This window comes from Narcine bancroftii, chromosome 12 (genome assembly GCF_036971445.1).
Source record: "Narcine bancroftii isolate sNarBan1 chromosome 12, sNarBan1.hap1, whole genome shotgun sequence".
In the NCBI taxonomy this organism is placed as follows: Eukaryota; Metazoa; Chordata; class Chondrichthyes; order Torpediniformes; family Narcinidae; genus Narcine; species Narcine bancroftii.
In genome coordinates, this window is record NC_091480.1 from 99,053,730 (window position 1) to 99,070,489 (window position 16,760).

Below are 16,760 nucleotides of genomic sequence, written 5' to 3' on the forward strand. Positions count from 1 at the left end.
GACAGATGCCTGTGATGTTCCTGGCTGAGTTCACAACTCTCTGTAGTTTTTTCCTGTCCTGTGCATTGGCACCTCCGTACCAGATGGTGATGCAACCAGTCAGAATGTTCTCCATGGTACACCTGTAGAAGTTTGCAGGAGTATTTGGTGACATACCAAATACTTTCCTCAGTCTCCAATTTACCTTTAAAGAAGTAATACTTCTTGAATTAGGACTTTTTTTTCCCCATCCCACAGATTTCCTGTCTGTTGCACTCCCTCAGGTAATGTTCTGGGATTTCAATGGATAAAACATTGTCAAGCTATTGGGTATGGATCATAGGATTCAATGTCAGTCACATGTGAGACCAGGTTAGTCGCATCTGTGTACAGGTGGGGTTAAAAGCTAGTGGCGACCTTACTCAGCAGACCTTTGTACCAAGTACAGTAGGTCATCAACTCAGTGAAAGACACCCTTTGGTTTGCCTGAAACTTGTTGGTCTTTCAGCTCACAGAAATGTCACTGAGGGAATACTGCTGACTGGCACATTCCAGGCTGCATGAGTACGTGCTAAGGGACGCAGTGAGGCTCGGCACAGCCAACGTGAGGGGCTATGGGGAAGGACAACAGTCTAGAGTCCTTGGTCACTGGTCATTGAAGAGCAGAGGCCGGAGGGGAAGCCCCTCAAATAACAGAGGGGAGAGAAATGACTAGGGGCCACAGTTGTGACAAATTAGAGAATGAATGTAACCGTGTACATTGTATGAAAGTGACAGTGAGCATGAGAAAAGATTTTGTACAGTTTTCTTTTGTACATAATTTCATTGAGAATAAAGTTCATTTTTTGGAAAAATGTTAGTAGCAAGTTCACAAATTTTAAAAAATGTCCACTTGTCTGAGGAGAGTTGGCACCTCACCCACTCTTTTTCCCGTCTTTGGTGTGGTATCAAAAAGAGAAACAGTGCTCACTTAGTCAACAAGTGTAAGGGTGGAACAGGAAGAGTTAAGTTGCAGTCACGTTGAAGTGAATATAGGAACAAAAGCAAAGATGCAATGTGTATCCAATTATCTCAGCACCGTGCCAATAACCACATCATAGACTTGCTGTCGTCCTAATGCCTCGAGACAGCGAAAAGGCAGCAGCACTCGTTGGTGTGTGTAACACTCGGCTCAACATGACTCACGGGTTAGAAGGATCCAAGTAAAACTAGCATCTCTGTGAACCAACCCATGGTACAGCCAGTGGTTCAGTACAACACTGGCAGGACATTTCAGATGTTTCGTCTGATGCTTCTCATCCTCCTTCTTGAAGGTAAGGTTCTGCATCCCCTCCAGACCCCACCCACCCACCCCCCCCCACCCCGAAACCATTGCAAGCTTTGCCTCCTCACCTGTCTTTTTACCTGAGTATAATCCTAGGATTGTATGAACAATTAGATGGATAAATGGGGAATGTTATAGGTTCCAGTGTGTGAAAGCTAGTTTGAATTTTGCTTGAATTCTGTCTTCCATTGCAATCAATCTTTTCTCAAACAGATAGTTTTTTTAAAATTCATTGAATTTTAAATTTAGACGTTCAGCACAGTAACAGGCTCTTTCAGCCCACGAGCTCATGCTGCCCATTTACACCGAATTAACCTGCAACCCCTGTATGTTTTGAAGGGTGGGAGGAAACCAGAACCCCTGAGGAAAACCCACCCAGAAACAGGGAGAGCATACAAACTCCTTCCAGAGAGTGGCAGATTTGAACTTGGGTCGCTGGTACTGTAACAGTGTTGTTCTAACTGCTATGCTCCAATTATACTGTGGGAAATGCAGAAGCCCATGAGTGCACAGCAAGGTTTCAATGACTGAACTGTTGAGTTTAGATGTTGATTATGGAATGAATGAGGTTCTGACATGGAGACAGCTCCCCTGCTCTTCATAGACTAATATGGTTGAACCTTGAAATTCCACTTGATGAGGAAATAGGATGTCAGTTCTACTCAGTGGTCACACGACAGCAGAGACCACTCTTCATTGTATGGGATTGGTGGCCGCCCCACTGAGGTTCGGGGGAGATGACTGATGCTGATCCCCCCAGCATTTTAGCACTGTATAAATCCACCAACATTGCAGCTCTGCAGTGGACGACTTTGGACAACCTGGGGTCGCAGTCATTGGTAGTGAACAATGGCTCTTGGAGAGTGAACCAGGACTGGGTACCTGACAGCAGCACCTACATTTCCATAGGGGACAACATTTTATAGGAACACAATTGAGAGTGTTCTGTCCGGCTGCATCAATGTGAGGGACAGGAGCTGAAAGCATCGGACCGGAAGTCAATGCAGAGGATCATCAAAATGGCCATGAAGACCACTGGGGTCTCCCTTTCTTCTATCAATGGCATAATAGGACTCAAAGAATTGTTAAGACCATTTCAGTCCTGTGCACAATGCCATTGAGCTACTTCCATCGGGAGAGAAGAACATGAGCATCCAAGTCAGGAATCAGTAAACCATCCCAAAATATTTATATATATTTATTAAAAATTCTAAAACTTACCAAGGTCATAGGTTAATTGAGGTATTTGGGCAGCATGGGGCTTATTGGCCAGAGGATATGTTCCTCCACTGTATGTCAAAATTAAACTAAATTAAAATTAAATATGCATGAAGTGTGGTTATTAGGTGCTGTGCACTGTGTTCTGGAGAAATGCTGTTTCATCTGGTTGTATGTGGATTATAAACTTGAACGTCATCAATTAGACCTTCAGCTGACCACCAAGTGCCTTCGGCAACCCCTTGAACCTGGCTTGTCGAGTTGCCTCAGCACTGCGTCCTCGTCAGTCAGACTGCTTCCACCCACTTTTTTTTCTTTTAAATTCATTAAATCAGTAAAAATCATAAAAGTTCTGATGTGTGTGGAATGGTGCAGAAAGCTGGAGTTGTGTAATCCTGGAGTGTTTCGCTCCTGGATCCCTTTGTGGCCACAATTCTTGTCCTCCACTGCCTCCTCTGGTTTGAACCAAAGGCTGATCTCCTGCTGTGCACAGATGGTGTGACAACCTCAAGTGCAGCAAGTTCATTGTCACATGTCCCGAGAGGTGATGGGAGAATCCAACTAGTCAACCCGGTAGTGTAAGGTAAAACATCATGAGATGGGAATGTGTAAGGAGTTACCCTGCCCTGTACAGGGCTGTAACAAGATGTAAATGCATCCTTGTACTTACAAGATAAGAGAGACATTGATGGATTGAGAGGCAGGAAGCTAGCAGGGAAAGGATAGCAACAGTTTTAGTCATTGGACAAGTAATGATATGATGATGTTCTAAGCATGTATCCAAGGGTATAAAAAATCACCATTTTGCTGATAACGGCAGAATGCATTCTCCGACTAACATGTTTAGTCGCAAGTGTTACAATCCGGTAATAAAGAACAAAGAACCCTGATTTCGACTCAGCCTGGTGTTTGTCTCACTCATTCATGAACAAAGCAGACCTAACAGTAGTGAGATAAAATAAGTAAGTTTGAGATGATTCAGTTGTGGAGGCCAGATCGTTGGGTCCATTTGAGGCAGAGATTGATAGGTACCTGAATAGTCAGGGTATCAAAGATTATGGGGAGAAGGTGGGGGAGTGGGGCTGAGTGGAGAATGGACCAGCTCATGATGGAATGGGGAACAGATTTGATGGGCTGAAAGGCCTACATCTGCTCCTATATCTTATGTTCTTATGGATCTATGAAGGAGAAAGAATACTTCAAGGGTATAACAGGCTATTTCATAAAAGTGTAATAAGTTATATGAATAACAAAGAACTACTTCTAAGAAACAGTATAACAATCCAGTTGCATGCCCCTCTGTTCTTTGAGGACGGCTGGCTGGAGAGTCCCTGGGTCCTGGGCACCGATCGCGATTCAGTCCGAGGAGAAGCTCCAAGATCTCACACGGCTCGCATTTGTATAATCAGACCCTGCACTTATTTCCTAATCTACACATCTGAGTTTACTAAAACTCTTAAAACAAATGCATTTCCAGTGAAAAACAAGTCTTACACTGTTAACAGAACCAATCTCACGTCCCCAAAACCAAACCCATCTGATCGTGTCACATTCTTGGAGACCGACATCTCCAGATTTCAAGGTTTCACAGACCCACTGAATCAGGACCTTAAGTCTTGATTATCTTCCCAGTTAACATGGCATAGATAAGAAAGAGGTAGGTGAGTTGTTCCCATTGGTGGGAGAGACCCGATCTTGGGGACATAGCCTCAAGATTCAGGGTAGTAGATTTAGGATGGAGATGAGGAGGAACTGCTTTTCCTAGAGGGTGGTGAATCTGTAGAATTTGGCACCCTTTGGAGCAGTGGAGGTGACCTCAGTAAATATATTTAAGACAAAGATGGATAGACTTTTACAGAGTGGGGGAATTAAGGGATATGGAAAAAAGGCAGGAAGGTGGAGATGAGCCTATCATCAGATCAGCCGTGATCTCATTGAATGGCAGGGAAGGTTCGATAGGGCTGGATGGCCAACTCCTGCTCCTATCTCTTAGATTTGATGTTAACGTGCCTGCTCAGTTTTAGGACTGTGAGTGGAGAACTCACAGATTTGTTATGAGCCCACTCATTACAAACTAATAAAGAGTGTAGAACAGTAAAACACAGTGGCGTGCAGAGTTACAGAGCTGCAGAAAGAAATTAGGTCTGACAGCTCTGTACAAGCTCAGATTGCTACTTTGCAAATCCCCTTCAGCAATGAAGGGGCCAGGAGAGTTTCCCATGTCCAGATGTCTCAGTAACCTCCACAGTTTGTGCCAGGCTTGGGCTCTGCTGTCCTAGCCACCCAGCATCGTCCTGGCAATCTTCACCTCACCCTGAGGAGGTGAAATCTGCAGTCAGGGGCTCAGATCGGGAGCTACTATGTCGTTCTCCACACTTGTATATAGTCCCCTCCACTCAGGCCTCGATCCCTTAATGGAGTAGATGGACAGCTCAATCCACACGGAAGTAAGAGTGCTTAGTTTGATGCTTCTGAGTTACAGAAAATGCTTGATTTATAAACTAATTTGGAATGTTTCTTTTGTGTTTGTGGCCAGCTGGCGGTTGCAATATTGATTGAACACAGTTAGCACCATGCTGTTATAGCGCCAGAGACCTGGGTTAGAATCTGTTACTGCCCGTAAGTTCTGCTCATGACCTGGGTGTGCGTCCACCAGGTGCCTCCCATCCTTCAAAATGTACGGGGGTAGTAGGTTAATTGAGTGTAATTGGGGAGCATGGGTTTCAATGAGCTGGAAGGACCTTCTAAAGTATCATTGAATTAATGAAAATAAAGTGGGAAATTACCATGTGAAGGAAAGGACTAAGGTTGTGGTCACTGATAAATGTATGAACGATTTCCTCAGAGATAGCCAGGCGGCAAGTATTTGAGTGGGCTACCCCAAGGTTCCTGCTCAACTTCCTCCCAATCCCCCTCTGGTTCCTCAGCGTCCCCTCATAATGTCACGAGGACTGTCCTGTCATGGTGGGAAGTTGTGTGGTGTCCAAAGGACCACACACAATCTGCACACTCAATTTATAAACCTTTTCCTGAGCAGCACAAGGAGAAGTGTTATTCCGACACGCCACTACACTGCCTACGCTCAGCTCCAATTCCAGCACTAACCCAGGTCTCTGGGACCCAGCTGCGTGAACAAGTCTTATTTCAAACTGCTGGTGTTGTTAACTGTGCTCTTGCGTCTTCTCATTGGATGCAGTCTGTGGAATCCTGTGGAGCTGCAGCTGATAGAAAGCCACAGACTGATTCGTTTAGTTAGGAAGAGGGGCCACATTAATCAACGCTGCTTCCCAAGCAGGAACACCTGTAGAATTTGATGGGGCAGCACAGCATCGTGGGCTGAAGGTTCTGTACTGTGCTGTAACATTCTATGTACTGTACTTTTAATTTAATTTAGACACGCTGCATGGGTAACAGGCCCTTCTGGCCCATGAACCCATGCTGCCCAAATAACCTATAACACCCGTACATTTTGAAGGGTGAGTGCACAGAGGAAACCCACGCAGACATGAGAAGAACGTACAAACTCCTTACAGACAGCGCCAGATTTGAACCTGAGTCGCTGGTGCTGTAATCACACTGTGCTAACTCAGTCATAATCTAAGTGCAGTAGTTCTTTTATACCTGAGGTGAAAGGTTTTTGAATCTCTCTTGTCAGTACCAGTCTTCTTCAAAAGAGACACTGCCTCCAACTACAGACCACTGAATGGAATATAAACTTTTCCAATTCACCCCCCGGGTCAGCAAACTTATCCATCCTTTCAAATGCCAGGAATCTTAGTGCCACCCTTTCAAAACAGGGAAGCATCTCCAAATATTACGAAGACCATCGACCATTCCAACACAGCATAGGATCTTCAACCTATGATATTGTGCTGACCTATGTAAACCTACTCCACAACAGCCTAACCCTTCCCTACCTCACACCCATAACCCTCTATTTTACTGACATCACGTGCCTCTCAAAGAAGCTTTTGAATGTCCCTATTGTTCCGACCTCCACCACCACCCCCAGCCATGCATTCCAGGCACCCACCACTCTCTGTGTAAAAAGGTTACTTCTGACATCTCCCATAAACTTCCCCCACTCACTTTAAACGGATATCATCTAGTATTTGCGATTGTTGCCTCAGTAAAAAAAGGTGCTGACTGACCCCCAACCCCCCCCCCCCAATCTAAGCCCTTTATGATCTCTTTATACCTCTATCAAGTCACCGTTCATCCTTCAAAAGTGCTGGAGAAATTCAGCAGGTCACGTAGCATCGATAGGAAGAGTGACCAACATTTCAAGACTGAGCCTTTTGTCAAGGTGTGAGCAAAAAAGCAGACAGGTGCCTGAATTAGCCCTTTTCACTCAAACATTCCTGCCACCTACAGCACTGCCCGGCACGACTTCTACTCTCCTCCCATTCGCCTTCTGCGGGGACCACTCATCCATGACTCCCTCGTCCACTGCTCCCTCCCCACCAGATGCCCACTTGGCACCTTCCCCTGTGGCCCCATGAAGTGCTACTCTTCACTCACTTCTCCTCTCAAATCACCATTCCAAGTGAAGCCACACTTCTCTTGCATATCTGCGGTGGTCATCGGCTGCATCCCATTCTCCCATTGTGGCCTCCTCTCTGACGGAGAGACTAGACACCGACTGGGAAATCACTTTGTTGGGCTTCTTTGCATTGCCAGGTATTTCCCAGTGGCCACATATTTCAATTCGACTCCCCACTCCAATGCCGACAGGTCTGTTCATGGTTTTGTGCACTGCCGGACTGGGGTTGCCTGCAAATTGGAGGAGCAGCACCTCATATTCATGGCATTGACATTTACTTCTCTAGTTTCCATTGACACCCCCTCACTCCTCACTCCCTCTCACTCTTCCTCTCCCCCTCAACTCTCCCTCACCTCTCTCCTCCCTCTCCACCCCCTCCTCCCTCTGTCCATCTCCGCATTCACAGAGCCACCCCCCTCCCCTGATCAATCTTGCTCTTCTCTCCAGGTCTATTTCTGGCCTTTTGCCTGTTGGCCTGTGCTCCCCCCCCCCTTCCTTCCCTCCTCCCCAACCATTTTATTCAGGTGCCTGTCTGTTTTTAGCTCATACCTTATCAAAGGGCTCAGACTTGAAATATTGTTTATGCACCTTTACCTCCTATGGACTACTGCGAGACCGTCCCAACCAATGAAAGCCAATATATCATATGCCTTCTTAACCACCCTGTCGATGCGTGGCAGCTTTGAGGGATCAATGGAACTGGACCCCAAGATACCTCTGTTCTTCATATTGTGTTACTGACAGGTTGATGTCATGAGTGAAAAGATTCTGTCGTCATGTCAAACCACACCATTATGTCATAAATTTGTAAATATTTAATTCAAAATCTGTTTGGACATATTGGGAGTCCGGTTAAGGCCCCACTTATAATACTTGTTATATTTTAGTAATGATAAGGGCTGGATGTGTTTAACCACCTGTATTTAGTGTTGGAATGTTGAACAGGTCATGGAATCTCTGCTGCTCCCCACGAGATTGCCGCTTACATTGGTTCGAGACAAGCAAGAGACCACTCGCCAGGCACATCCTATGAGTCACCTCCCTCACAGTCTATGGCAGAGCCTGTCACTGTTCACCGCCATTATTTTGAGGACCCTGTCATCTTTGATGAAAGCTCTCAGTTTGAAACCATTGTTTTTCACAAATCACAAAGAGAAGTCAGGGATGTTGTCCTTGAGATGTCCAGCCCTGTCCAACTTGACCTGATAGAAGATGGAGGCAGAGACCAGGATGAGGATAGACAAACAAATACCTGTTGTGTTCTCGAGTCTGGACTTCTACCTCAAAGTAACAGGCACACAAAGTCAAATTCTAGGATTCACGCTCTGACAACTGTTTCTTCTGTCAGTGAGGTGATGGAAGGGAGTGGTTTACATCATCTGCTACCTGATCCACGTGACACCAACCGTGAATCTCAAATAAAAATTAGGAAGGAATTTGAAGGCACGACGCAAACATCCAGCCACAGAATTAGGCCTCCTTCTAGTGATAATAAAGAACATATGATTACATTGCAAACATCAAACCCTCATTCAGACCATAGCTTTGTCCCAACAAAATCTAACAAAGTTTTGCAGAGAGTCTTGCCATCAAAGGATGGGGCCTCAACCAACAGTAGAAAGGTGATTGAGAGCAACATCAATTCAGAGGAGACATCAAACTTACCAATAGTGTCATCAACACCACAAGAGCATTGGCCTATCCAGTTGATATTGATTACTGAATCAAATGCAAACCAGAGCTCAAAACACTCTTGGAATGCTTGTACTCCAGGATATATCCTTGTCAATGACTCCTGCTGGTCAGTTTGTGAAGTGATTCCTGATTATTGTTACAATGGAGGTGCATGTGGAATCATAGAAGATGTTGGTGCGATTTGCAGGTACGAAGAATTCTTTTCAGAACAAATTTTCCTCCACCCTCTCCACACCAATCCAAACCCACAGGGAGGTGCTGTGGTGGTCTGGTGCACTGACCTCCACCTTGTCAAGGTCAGGACAGCTCTCAGATATTTCCTCTTTCTTACCCCGTGAACAGGACCCCACCAAAAAAACATCAAGCCCTATCTCACATATCATCTCTGACCTCATCCCTTCTGGTAATCTCCCTATGAAGACCTCTAACCTCATTGTTTCCCAACCTTGCACTGCCCAGTTCTACATTCTATGCAAAATCCACAAACCCAACTACCCTGGTTGATCCATAATTTCCATGCACTTCTGCTCCACTAAACATATCACTTTACCTCAACTCCATTTTGTCTCTCCTGGTCAAGTCCTTCCCTACCTACATCCGTAATATCTCACTTGTTCTCCATCTCATCTACAACTTTCAGTTCCCTGAACTTGGCCACCTCATTTTCACCATGGGCATCCAATCTCTGTACATCTCTATCCATGAAACCATAGTGAAGGTCTCAAAGCTCTCCGCTTCTTCCTAAATAGCAGACCTCATCAGTCCCCCTCCACCACCACCCTCCTCCAACTGAAAGAGCTTGTTCTCACCCTCAATTCCTTCTCCTTTGACTCATCTCACTTTCTCCAAATCAAAGGAGTAACCATGGTTACCCACATAGACTCCAGCTATGCCTGCCTTTACATTGGATATATGGTGCAAAATATGCTGCCAGCCTCCTCAACTCTTCTTCTGTGACATCGACGACTACATTGGTGCTGCCCTCATGCACCCATAATGACCTCAATTACTTTATCCTTATTACAACCAAATTCCATCCTGAACTCAAATTTAGTTGGGCCTCCTCTGGTAACTCTCTTCACTTTCTTGTCTCTGTCTCCAACTCCTGCAGCTACCTCGACTACACCTCTTCACACCCTGTCCAGTGTAAGGATTCAATTCCTTTCCCTCAGTTCCTCTGTCTCTGCCACATTTGCTCCCAAGATGAGCTATTCCATTCCAGGGCAGCCGACATGTCTTCCTTTTTCAGAAAATGTGGCTTTCCCTCCACTGCATTAACTCAGCCTTGGCCCCTTCTGCCCTGAGATGCAACAAGGACTGAATTCACCTTGTTCTCACCTACCACCCCTCCAGCCTTCACATCCAACATTGTTCTCCTCAATTTCCACCATTTTCAATGTGATCCTATCACCAGTCACATCTTCCTCTCTCCTCTCTCCACTCTCCAAAGGGATCGCTCACTTCACAACTTCCTTGTCCAGCCATCCCTTCCCACCAATCACCTCCTTGGTATCTAGCCCTGTCACCGCTAGATGACAGTACACAATGTGAACTGGTTGGGGCCATCTATTGCAACTGCTTTTCCCGATACTGCCTCCTCTACATCAGGAAGGCTGGACTCAGACTGGAGATCATTTCATTGAGTTCCTTCGGTCTGTCCCAGAGGCAAACAACTTTAATTTCATGTCCCATTGCCTCACTAACATGTCTGACCATGGCCTCATGTTCTGCCAAGTTGAGACCACTCCTCATATTCTCATATTCTGCCGCATCAGACTCCAACATGACAGCATCAATTCCTGTTAAACCCTTCCTCCCAGCCTTTCTCTTACCATCAGGGTCGGTGCCAGAACATATGTTAGAGGGGGACATTAGCGAGTTGGGGGAGGGGGTCAGGGACCAACCTGCCAATGGGTGGGGGGGGAGGTGCTAGCAGAAGGGGGAGGAGGGGGAGGTGCTAGCAGAAGCCTATCTGTCGTTGAAGCCATTCATCTAAAGTGGGACAAGAGGGTGCTCTTTTAATTGCATCAAGCTTGACACACACTAGTGAAGCAGCTGGAGGCAGGTGGAGAGTCGCTAGCATGCGTCAAACTAGACACTACTGATGCAGGAGGGACTGGGGCAGGTCTGAAAGCCAGGGATGGCCACGACTGAATCATGGCTCCTCCCCCTCCACCGGCACCGACTGAATCATGGCTCCTCCCCCTCCACCGGCACCGACCCTGCTTTCCCTCATCCTTTATCCACCTCCCAACCCCCTTCCCTTCCTTCTTCTCTCAGAAAACATCCCTTATTAGTTCTCTGCCCTCTCCCCATCACCTCAGCTTCTTTCCCTTCCACCTTCCCTCCTATATTCATCAAATACATTTTAAATTTAAATTAAACTTTGACATACAGCATGTTAACAGGCCCATTCAGCCCACAAACCCATGCTGTCCAATTACATCCAAATGACTGTTCACTATCGGAGCAGAAATAGGTTATTCAGCCCATCAAGTCTGCCCTACTGATCCATTTTCCTACTCAAACCCATTGTCCAGCCTTCTCCCCATAACCCCTGATGTTCTGGCTAATCAAGAACCTATCAATCTCTGCCTTAAATATACCCAATGACCCGGCTTCCACAACTGCCTGTGGCAACAAGTTCCACAGATTCACCCCCCTCTGGCTGAAGAAATTCCTCCGCATCCCTGTTCTAAGCGGGCACCCTTCAATCCTGAAGTTGAACCCTCTCCCACCATAGAGCTCAAAATTTCTGATTATTTTTAAATGTTAACCATTTATGATCCCTCCTGCATCTCCTCATCTGTGTGTTCAGGTGCAGTGCGAAGGATCACAGCTGGTACAGAGGACATCGATGTCAAACAGTGCTCACGGAGGTTCAGCTGATCTGCATCCTGCTTGGTGCATCCTTACTTGTTGCTCTCCTGTTCTTCACTCTGATACTGATCTTTGCCATAAAGCTACGGTCTCTAAAAAAAATTCAGCAAAGATTTGACTCCAGAAGGTTGGTGACCAATAGTACGCTCCATTCCCTATCAATAAACTGGTAAAGGGCACCAGTTATTAGACAGAAATTGGCGTAATGGAACCAGCTAGTACGCCTAGTGGGATCCTTGGCTTGTGCTGACCAAAACCTCAGACACATTGTGCCTTGAAACCTTCTGCAAACAGTTGAGTGAGAAGGTGACTCTGAATGCTCAAGGTGGCCGGATGGATGGCTGGAAATCCAGGGAAATTTCCTATTGCCATCACAGGAATATTAATATCCACAGGCTGACAGAGTCTGAGGTTAATCAAAGGGCAGCACTTCCAACAGTCCCGCTGTTGGCACGTGATAATGCTACATGCAGAACTGAGCGATCCGCAACCTTGAATGAAGGATGAATGTGCCACCAGTTGGGCCAAACTGATAGCTCAGTGGTTTATGGATGAATGTGCTAGCGCTGGGTCACTGAATCGTATAAGCCCAAAGTATGCTGGTAACTGGGAATAGCGTAGATGGCATTGCAGTTGGCAGCGTGGTCCCGGTTGCTCTTTCTATGCTGTTAGACGCCATGATTTTCTGTGATGTAGGTTGAACTTTAATCCGTTAGTTCAGGCGCCTTGCCGTTTGGCGTGGATAATCATGTCTCTCCATCCATCCCGGTCTCTGACCCTCCGAATTATAGTTGTGACCTCCCCTGATTCTAACCACGAGGTTAATCCATCGATCATTTTCATTTTCTATATTTCTCCTTCCATCTTTCCAATTGTATCTAAATGTTCTAATGTGTCTCTTCGCAGGATGTGTCCAAATAATTTTGATTTCTGTTTTCTGATTCTTTTAAGTAATGTACGTTTTGTTTTTGTCCTTTGTAGAACTTCTTCGTTTGCTATCCTGTCCTTATATGGTCTGCAGAGCATTCTTCTGAGGAACCACATCTCTGCTGCATTGATCCTTTTTTCCATTGCACTCGTGATGGTCCATGACTTGCAGCCATACATCAATGTAGGAAGAATGTAGCAGCTGAGAGTTCTAAGGTGGACGCCAAATGCTATTTTCTTGCTCTTCAGGATGTTTCTCATTTCTATAAATCCCTGTAGCGTTTCATTAATGACAACTTTCGTGGCGAAAATTGGCTCCTAATATTTGCCTGAGCAACCTCCGATCGAGGGAGGAGTGATATCAGATTCTGGATCTACTCCTCATCCATTGCTCTCATTAGAACATAATCAGGAGGAGCTTTGCAATAACTGGATTGGGCATTTTTTGGAGAGATACACAGACTACGGAATCTTCAGCCAAACATGCTCTGCTGGAAGAGCCTGCGGCGAGCAGCATCAGAGGGAGAAAAATGATGGTGGGTTTTGAGCTGCAATGCTAAATTGGGATGGGGTCCTGATGCCGCTCAACCTGCTGGGTCCCTCCAGCAGAGTGTGTTTGGATTGAGTACTGTTGTCCTGCTTCAGTTACACACATGAGGAACATTTACTTCACCAGGATATGCAGAAAAGTACCCGGCAGGAATGTGCAACTTTACACGGGGAGGGGTAAATATGATGTCCCAGAAATAGATTTGATATGTTCTGCCCATTGTGCCAGCTTGTGATGTCAGCTTCACATCTGGGACACAACCATAAGGTTAGGGAGCTCAATTTCAATCAGCCCTTTGACCAATAGCTTCTGCAACATAATTCCTTATAATAATTTGGGAGATGTCCTTGCATTATGTTTACCCTGCTGTATTTAATTTTCAGTTGGAGAAGCCTCTTGTTGCCCAGTTGACCTGACCACTTGTCCTGTGTGTGAAGGAAAGGCAGACAAGAAGGTGACTGCATCATTGGGCACAGCAGCCCTTTTAACTTGTGCTTCTGTTTATTCAGCAAGCTGTGGATTTCCTCAGCTCCTCAAGGCAACTCCTCTTACTCTTCCGAAATACGTCAGCAGGGATATCACTCGCCATTGGCTAGATGTAGCCCTGACACCCAATGCGTGCCAGTCAGTGAGAATCACCTGACCCAGGTAATCACGTGAAGATCGTACACACTATCAGTTCTTTGTTTCTTTCCAGTTGCTATCTTTAACCTGTTTGTTATTAAAATAGGTCCAGGTCCAACAGAGCCTGAATGTTAAAATACTCATTCTTTATCTCAGATCCCATTATAGTTTGGTTTCCCTGTCTTTGTACAAACACAGAAATGTTGCAGTAGGTTTTGCAGCATCCAAAAGCGGTAAAGGTGTATCACTGACTTTTCAAGCCTGAGCCCTTCTTCATAATGAATCTTACAGTAATACATAGATTTTCTATTACCATACATATTATCATAAGGTGATGTATCTTTACCTCCCGGACCACGTCCGTGTCACAGGCATCGTGTCTGCAGCTCCCCTTCCATCCTTGGGGATGATAGCCTCTGACAACTCCACTCTACTTCAAGGTCCTGGTGGCAACACCGCAGGAGACATCAAAAGCAGAGGTGGAGAAGTGACAGTATCCCCACAAAGGGTAGGCATTTCTTGAAATTGCTCAGCTGGGGTGACTAAGTGAAGATTCCTAGAGAAGTAAAGAAACAGGAGAGCTCAACATTCTACTCACCCAAAGCCCCAAACTCACAAACAGTCCTTGCAGAATAATAAGACACAAACGTGCTGGAGAAACTCAGCAGTTTTGACCTTGTGTGTACCCAGCATCTGCAGATTTTTTTGTTTAACTCGTCTTGCTGAATAATTTTATCTTCACAACTTATAAGCTTATTTTCCTTGAATCCAACGTAAAAATATTTCCAGTAATGGGGGAGAGAGAAGGTGAGAGAGACATTGTCACTAATTAGAGAACAGGGCTTTAAAAGAACTGGCAAAACCATTGGAGTGAAGACAAGAGGACTTATTTTCTACGCGAGGAGTGACTTACACAGAATGCAGAGGGAGTGGAAGGAGATGCATTAAAAGCTTTCCAAAGGAAACTGGATTCCGTATTGAAAAAGAGATATGTATAATGTTCTGGGGACTAATTGGATTTCTTCTGAGGTTCTGGCACAAGGGAAGTGCCCCACACAATAGGCAAACGGTTTGTGGTTGGGTGCACATGGTATGCAACCCAGCGCAACTTTTAAGTTCGGATTTCACTGTCTGAAATAAAATGTCGGTGGCTCCTGTGACATTGTCTGTCTTCCTCACACATAGGCTACTCATGATTCTTGCATTCTTTGGAGAACAGAACAGACGGCAGTTTGAAATCATCAACCCTGAGGATGTGAGGCTTCGCTTCAACTCAACCTCCGATGAGCAATGATTGAGTGCGCTCAAGGGAGGGGCAGGACGATGTTTGTAAACGCAACTTTGGAAGGACTTTGGCTTTGGATTCTTGGATGAAGATCCTGAACATTCATTCCCTGCATCCTCGAACTGCAGTGTGCATCATCGGCAAAACACGTGGTAGTTACAGCCTTAGAGCAGCACTAAAACATGCTGGAGAAACTCAGCAGGTCACGCAACATTCATAGGAAGCAGAGGGCAGTTAACGTTTCAGTCCTGAGTCAAGGAACCAAAGAAGAGCTCAGGCCCAAAATGTCAACTCCCTTTTACTTCCAGTGAATGCTGTGTGACCTACTGAGTTTCTCCAGTGCCTTTATGTACTTAATAGATACCAGCCTCTTGCAGATTTTCTTTGTATCAGCTTCATCCCTCTCAGAAAAAGAAACCCATCCTGCCAGAAAGAAGAAGAGGAAGCTGCATGTAAACATTACAGTCTAGGCTAGAGGATCCTCTCAATGTGGCACACCATCCCGACTGAGGAACACGACGCCATTCCTTCAATGTCACTGAGTCTAAATCCTGGAACTTCCTGCCCAAGAGCACTAGGGCAGCAATCATTATTGAAGCCAGGTGCTCCACATCTTCTCATGGGCAATATTTCAGCCTTCTCAAAGACTCCCTCATTCTACCAGTGAATTTAAAATCAGTGAGAAAAGAATTCAACAAGTTTTGCGTGTAGATTGCTTCTAAGAGTCACAAAGTTATATTAAAAAAGGCCTTTCCGTGAATCAGCTCCAAGCACACACCTTCAGAATCAGAATCAAATTTTAATGTCAGGATTGTCACAAACTTGGCTGTTTTGCAGTAGTATCACAGGTGAATAATTTCTGTCAATTGCATTTTAAAAATAAATTACAGCAAAAAAGTCAAAGTGAGGCAGTGTCTGGGGTTCATTGCTCATTCAGGAATCTGACGGCAGCGGGGAAGAAGCCGTCCTTGTGCCACTGAGTGTCCGTCTTCAGGGTCCTGGACCTTTTCCCCGATGGTAGCAGAGTGGCCAAGGTGGTGGGGGTCTTTGAGAATAGAGGCTGCTTTCTTAAGACTTCTTGTAGACATCCTCAATGGAGTGAAGTCTGGTGGCCGTGATGCCGCAGGCCGTTCACAACTCTCTGCAACCTTTTCCTGACCTGTGCATTGGCACTTCTGTGCCAGCCAGAAGATAATGGTGGACCTCCTCTTCCTTGTTTGAGAATGTTCCGTGTTATTCTCCCCCTTGTAGAATCCATCCAGTGTTACATCCAGAGTCAGATGGTGAACAAAACTGAACGGCACAAACAGGGGTCAAAAGTGGGAAGCAAGATAATAAAGGGGAAATGGATGCGAGTGGTGTGGTCGCAGGGATTCCCAAGTGTCTGATGTCGCCCACACACGCACCTCCCACCTTCCCACCCTCCCTCCTGAGGATCTTCACCACTGGGCCGACACCCAACCTGGTCGCGGGGTTTTCACCCAATATCACCACAGTCCCGTCTCCCTCCACCTCAATCTGCCCTGGTGCCCAGTCCGTCAATCAACGCTCAGCGGTTCAGCAACGTGCAACATTCGCCCTACACGGTCCGCCCCTCCCCCTTCATCCCTATGGTCTTCACCCTACACGGACCAACCCACCACCCTTCACCCGACAAGGTCTGTCTGCCCGTCTTTCACCCATCCCGGTCCGCCTCGGCCCTTCGTCCTACCTGGTCTTCACTTCGACCTTTACC

The 16,760-nt window shown here is 45.9% G+C and overlaps 1 protein-coding gene across 2 annotated transcripts; it reads left to right on the top strand.

Annotated features, from left to right (window-relative positions):
* Positions 1-1,129: 1,129 nt before the first annotated feature.
* LOC138747401 (uncharacterized) lies at positions 1,130-16,351 on the top strand. 2 transcript variants are annotated; one of them, XM_069906576.1, is made up of 5 exons: positions 1,130-1,292; positions 8,010-8,946; positions 11,578-11,766; positions 13,626-13,764; positions 16,277-16,351. In XM_069906576.1, the coding sequence occupies exons 1-5, from the start codon at positions 1,211-1,213 to the stop codon at positions 16,310-16,312; spliced, it is 1,383 nt and encodes a 460-aa protein (XP_069762677.1). In that variant the 5' UTR covers positions 1,130-1,210; the 3' UTR covers positions 16,313-16,351. The 2 variants fall into 2 exon arrangements, with proteins under 2 accessions (XP_069762677.1, XP_069762676.1); XM_069906575.1 differs by lacking the exon at positions 16,277-16,351 and adding an exon at positions 14,926-15,926.
* Positions 16,352-16,760: the final 409 nt, after the last annotated feature.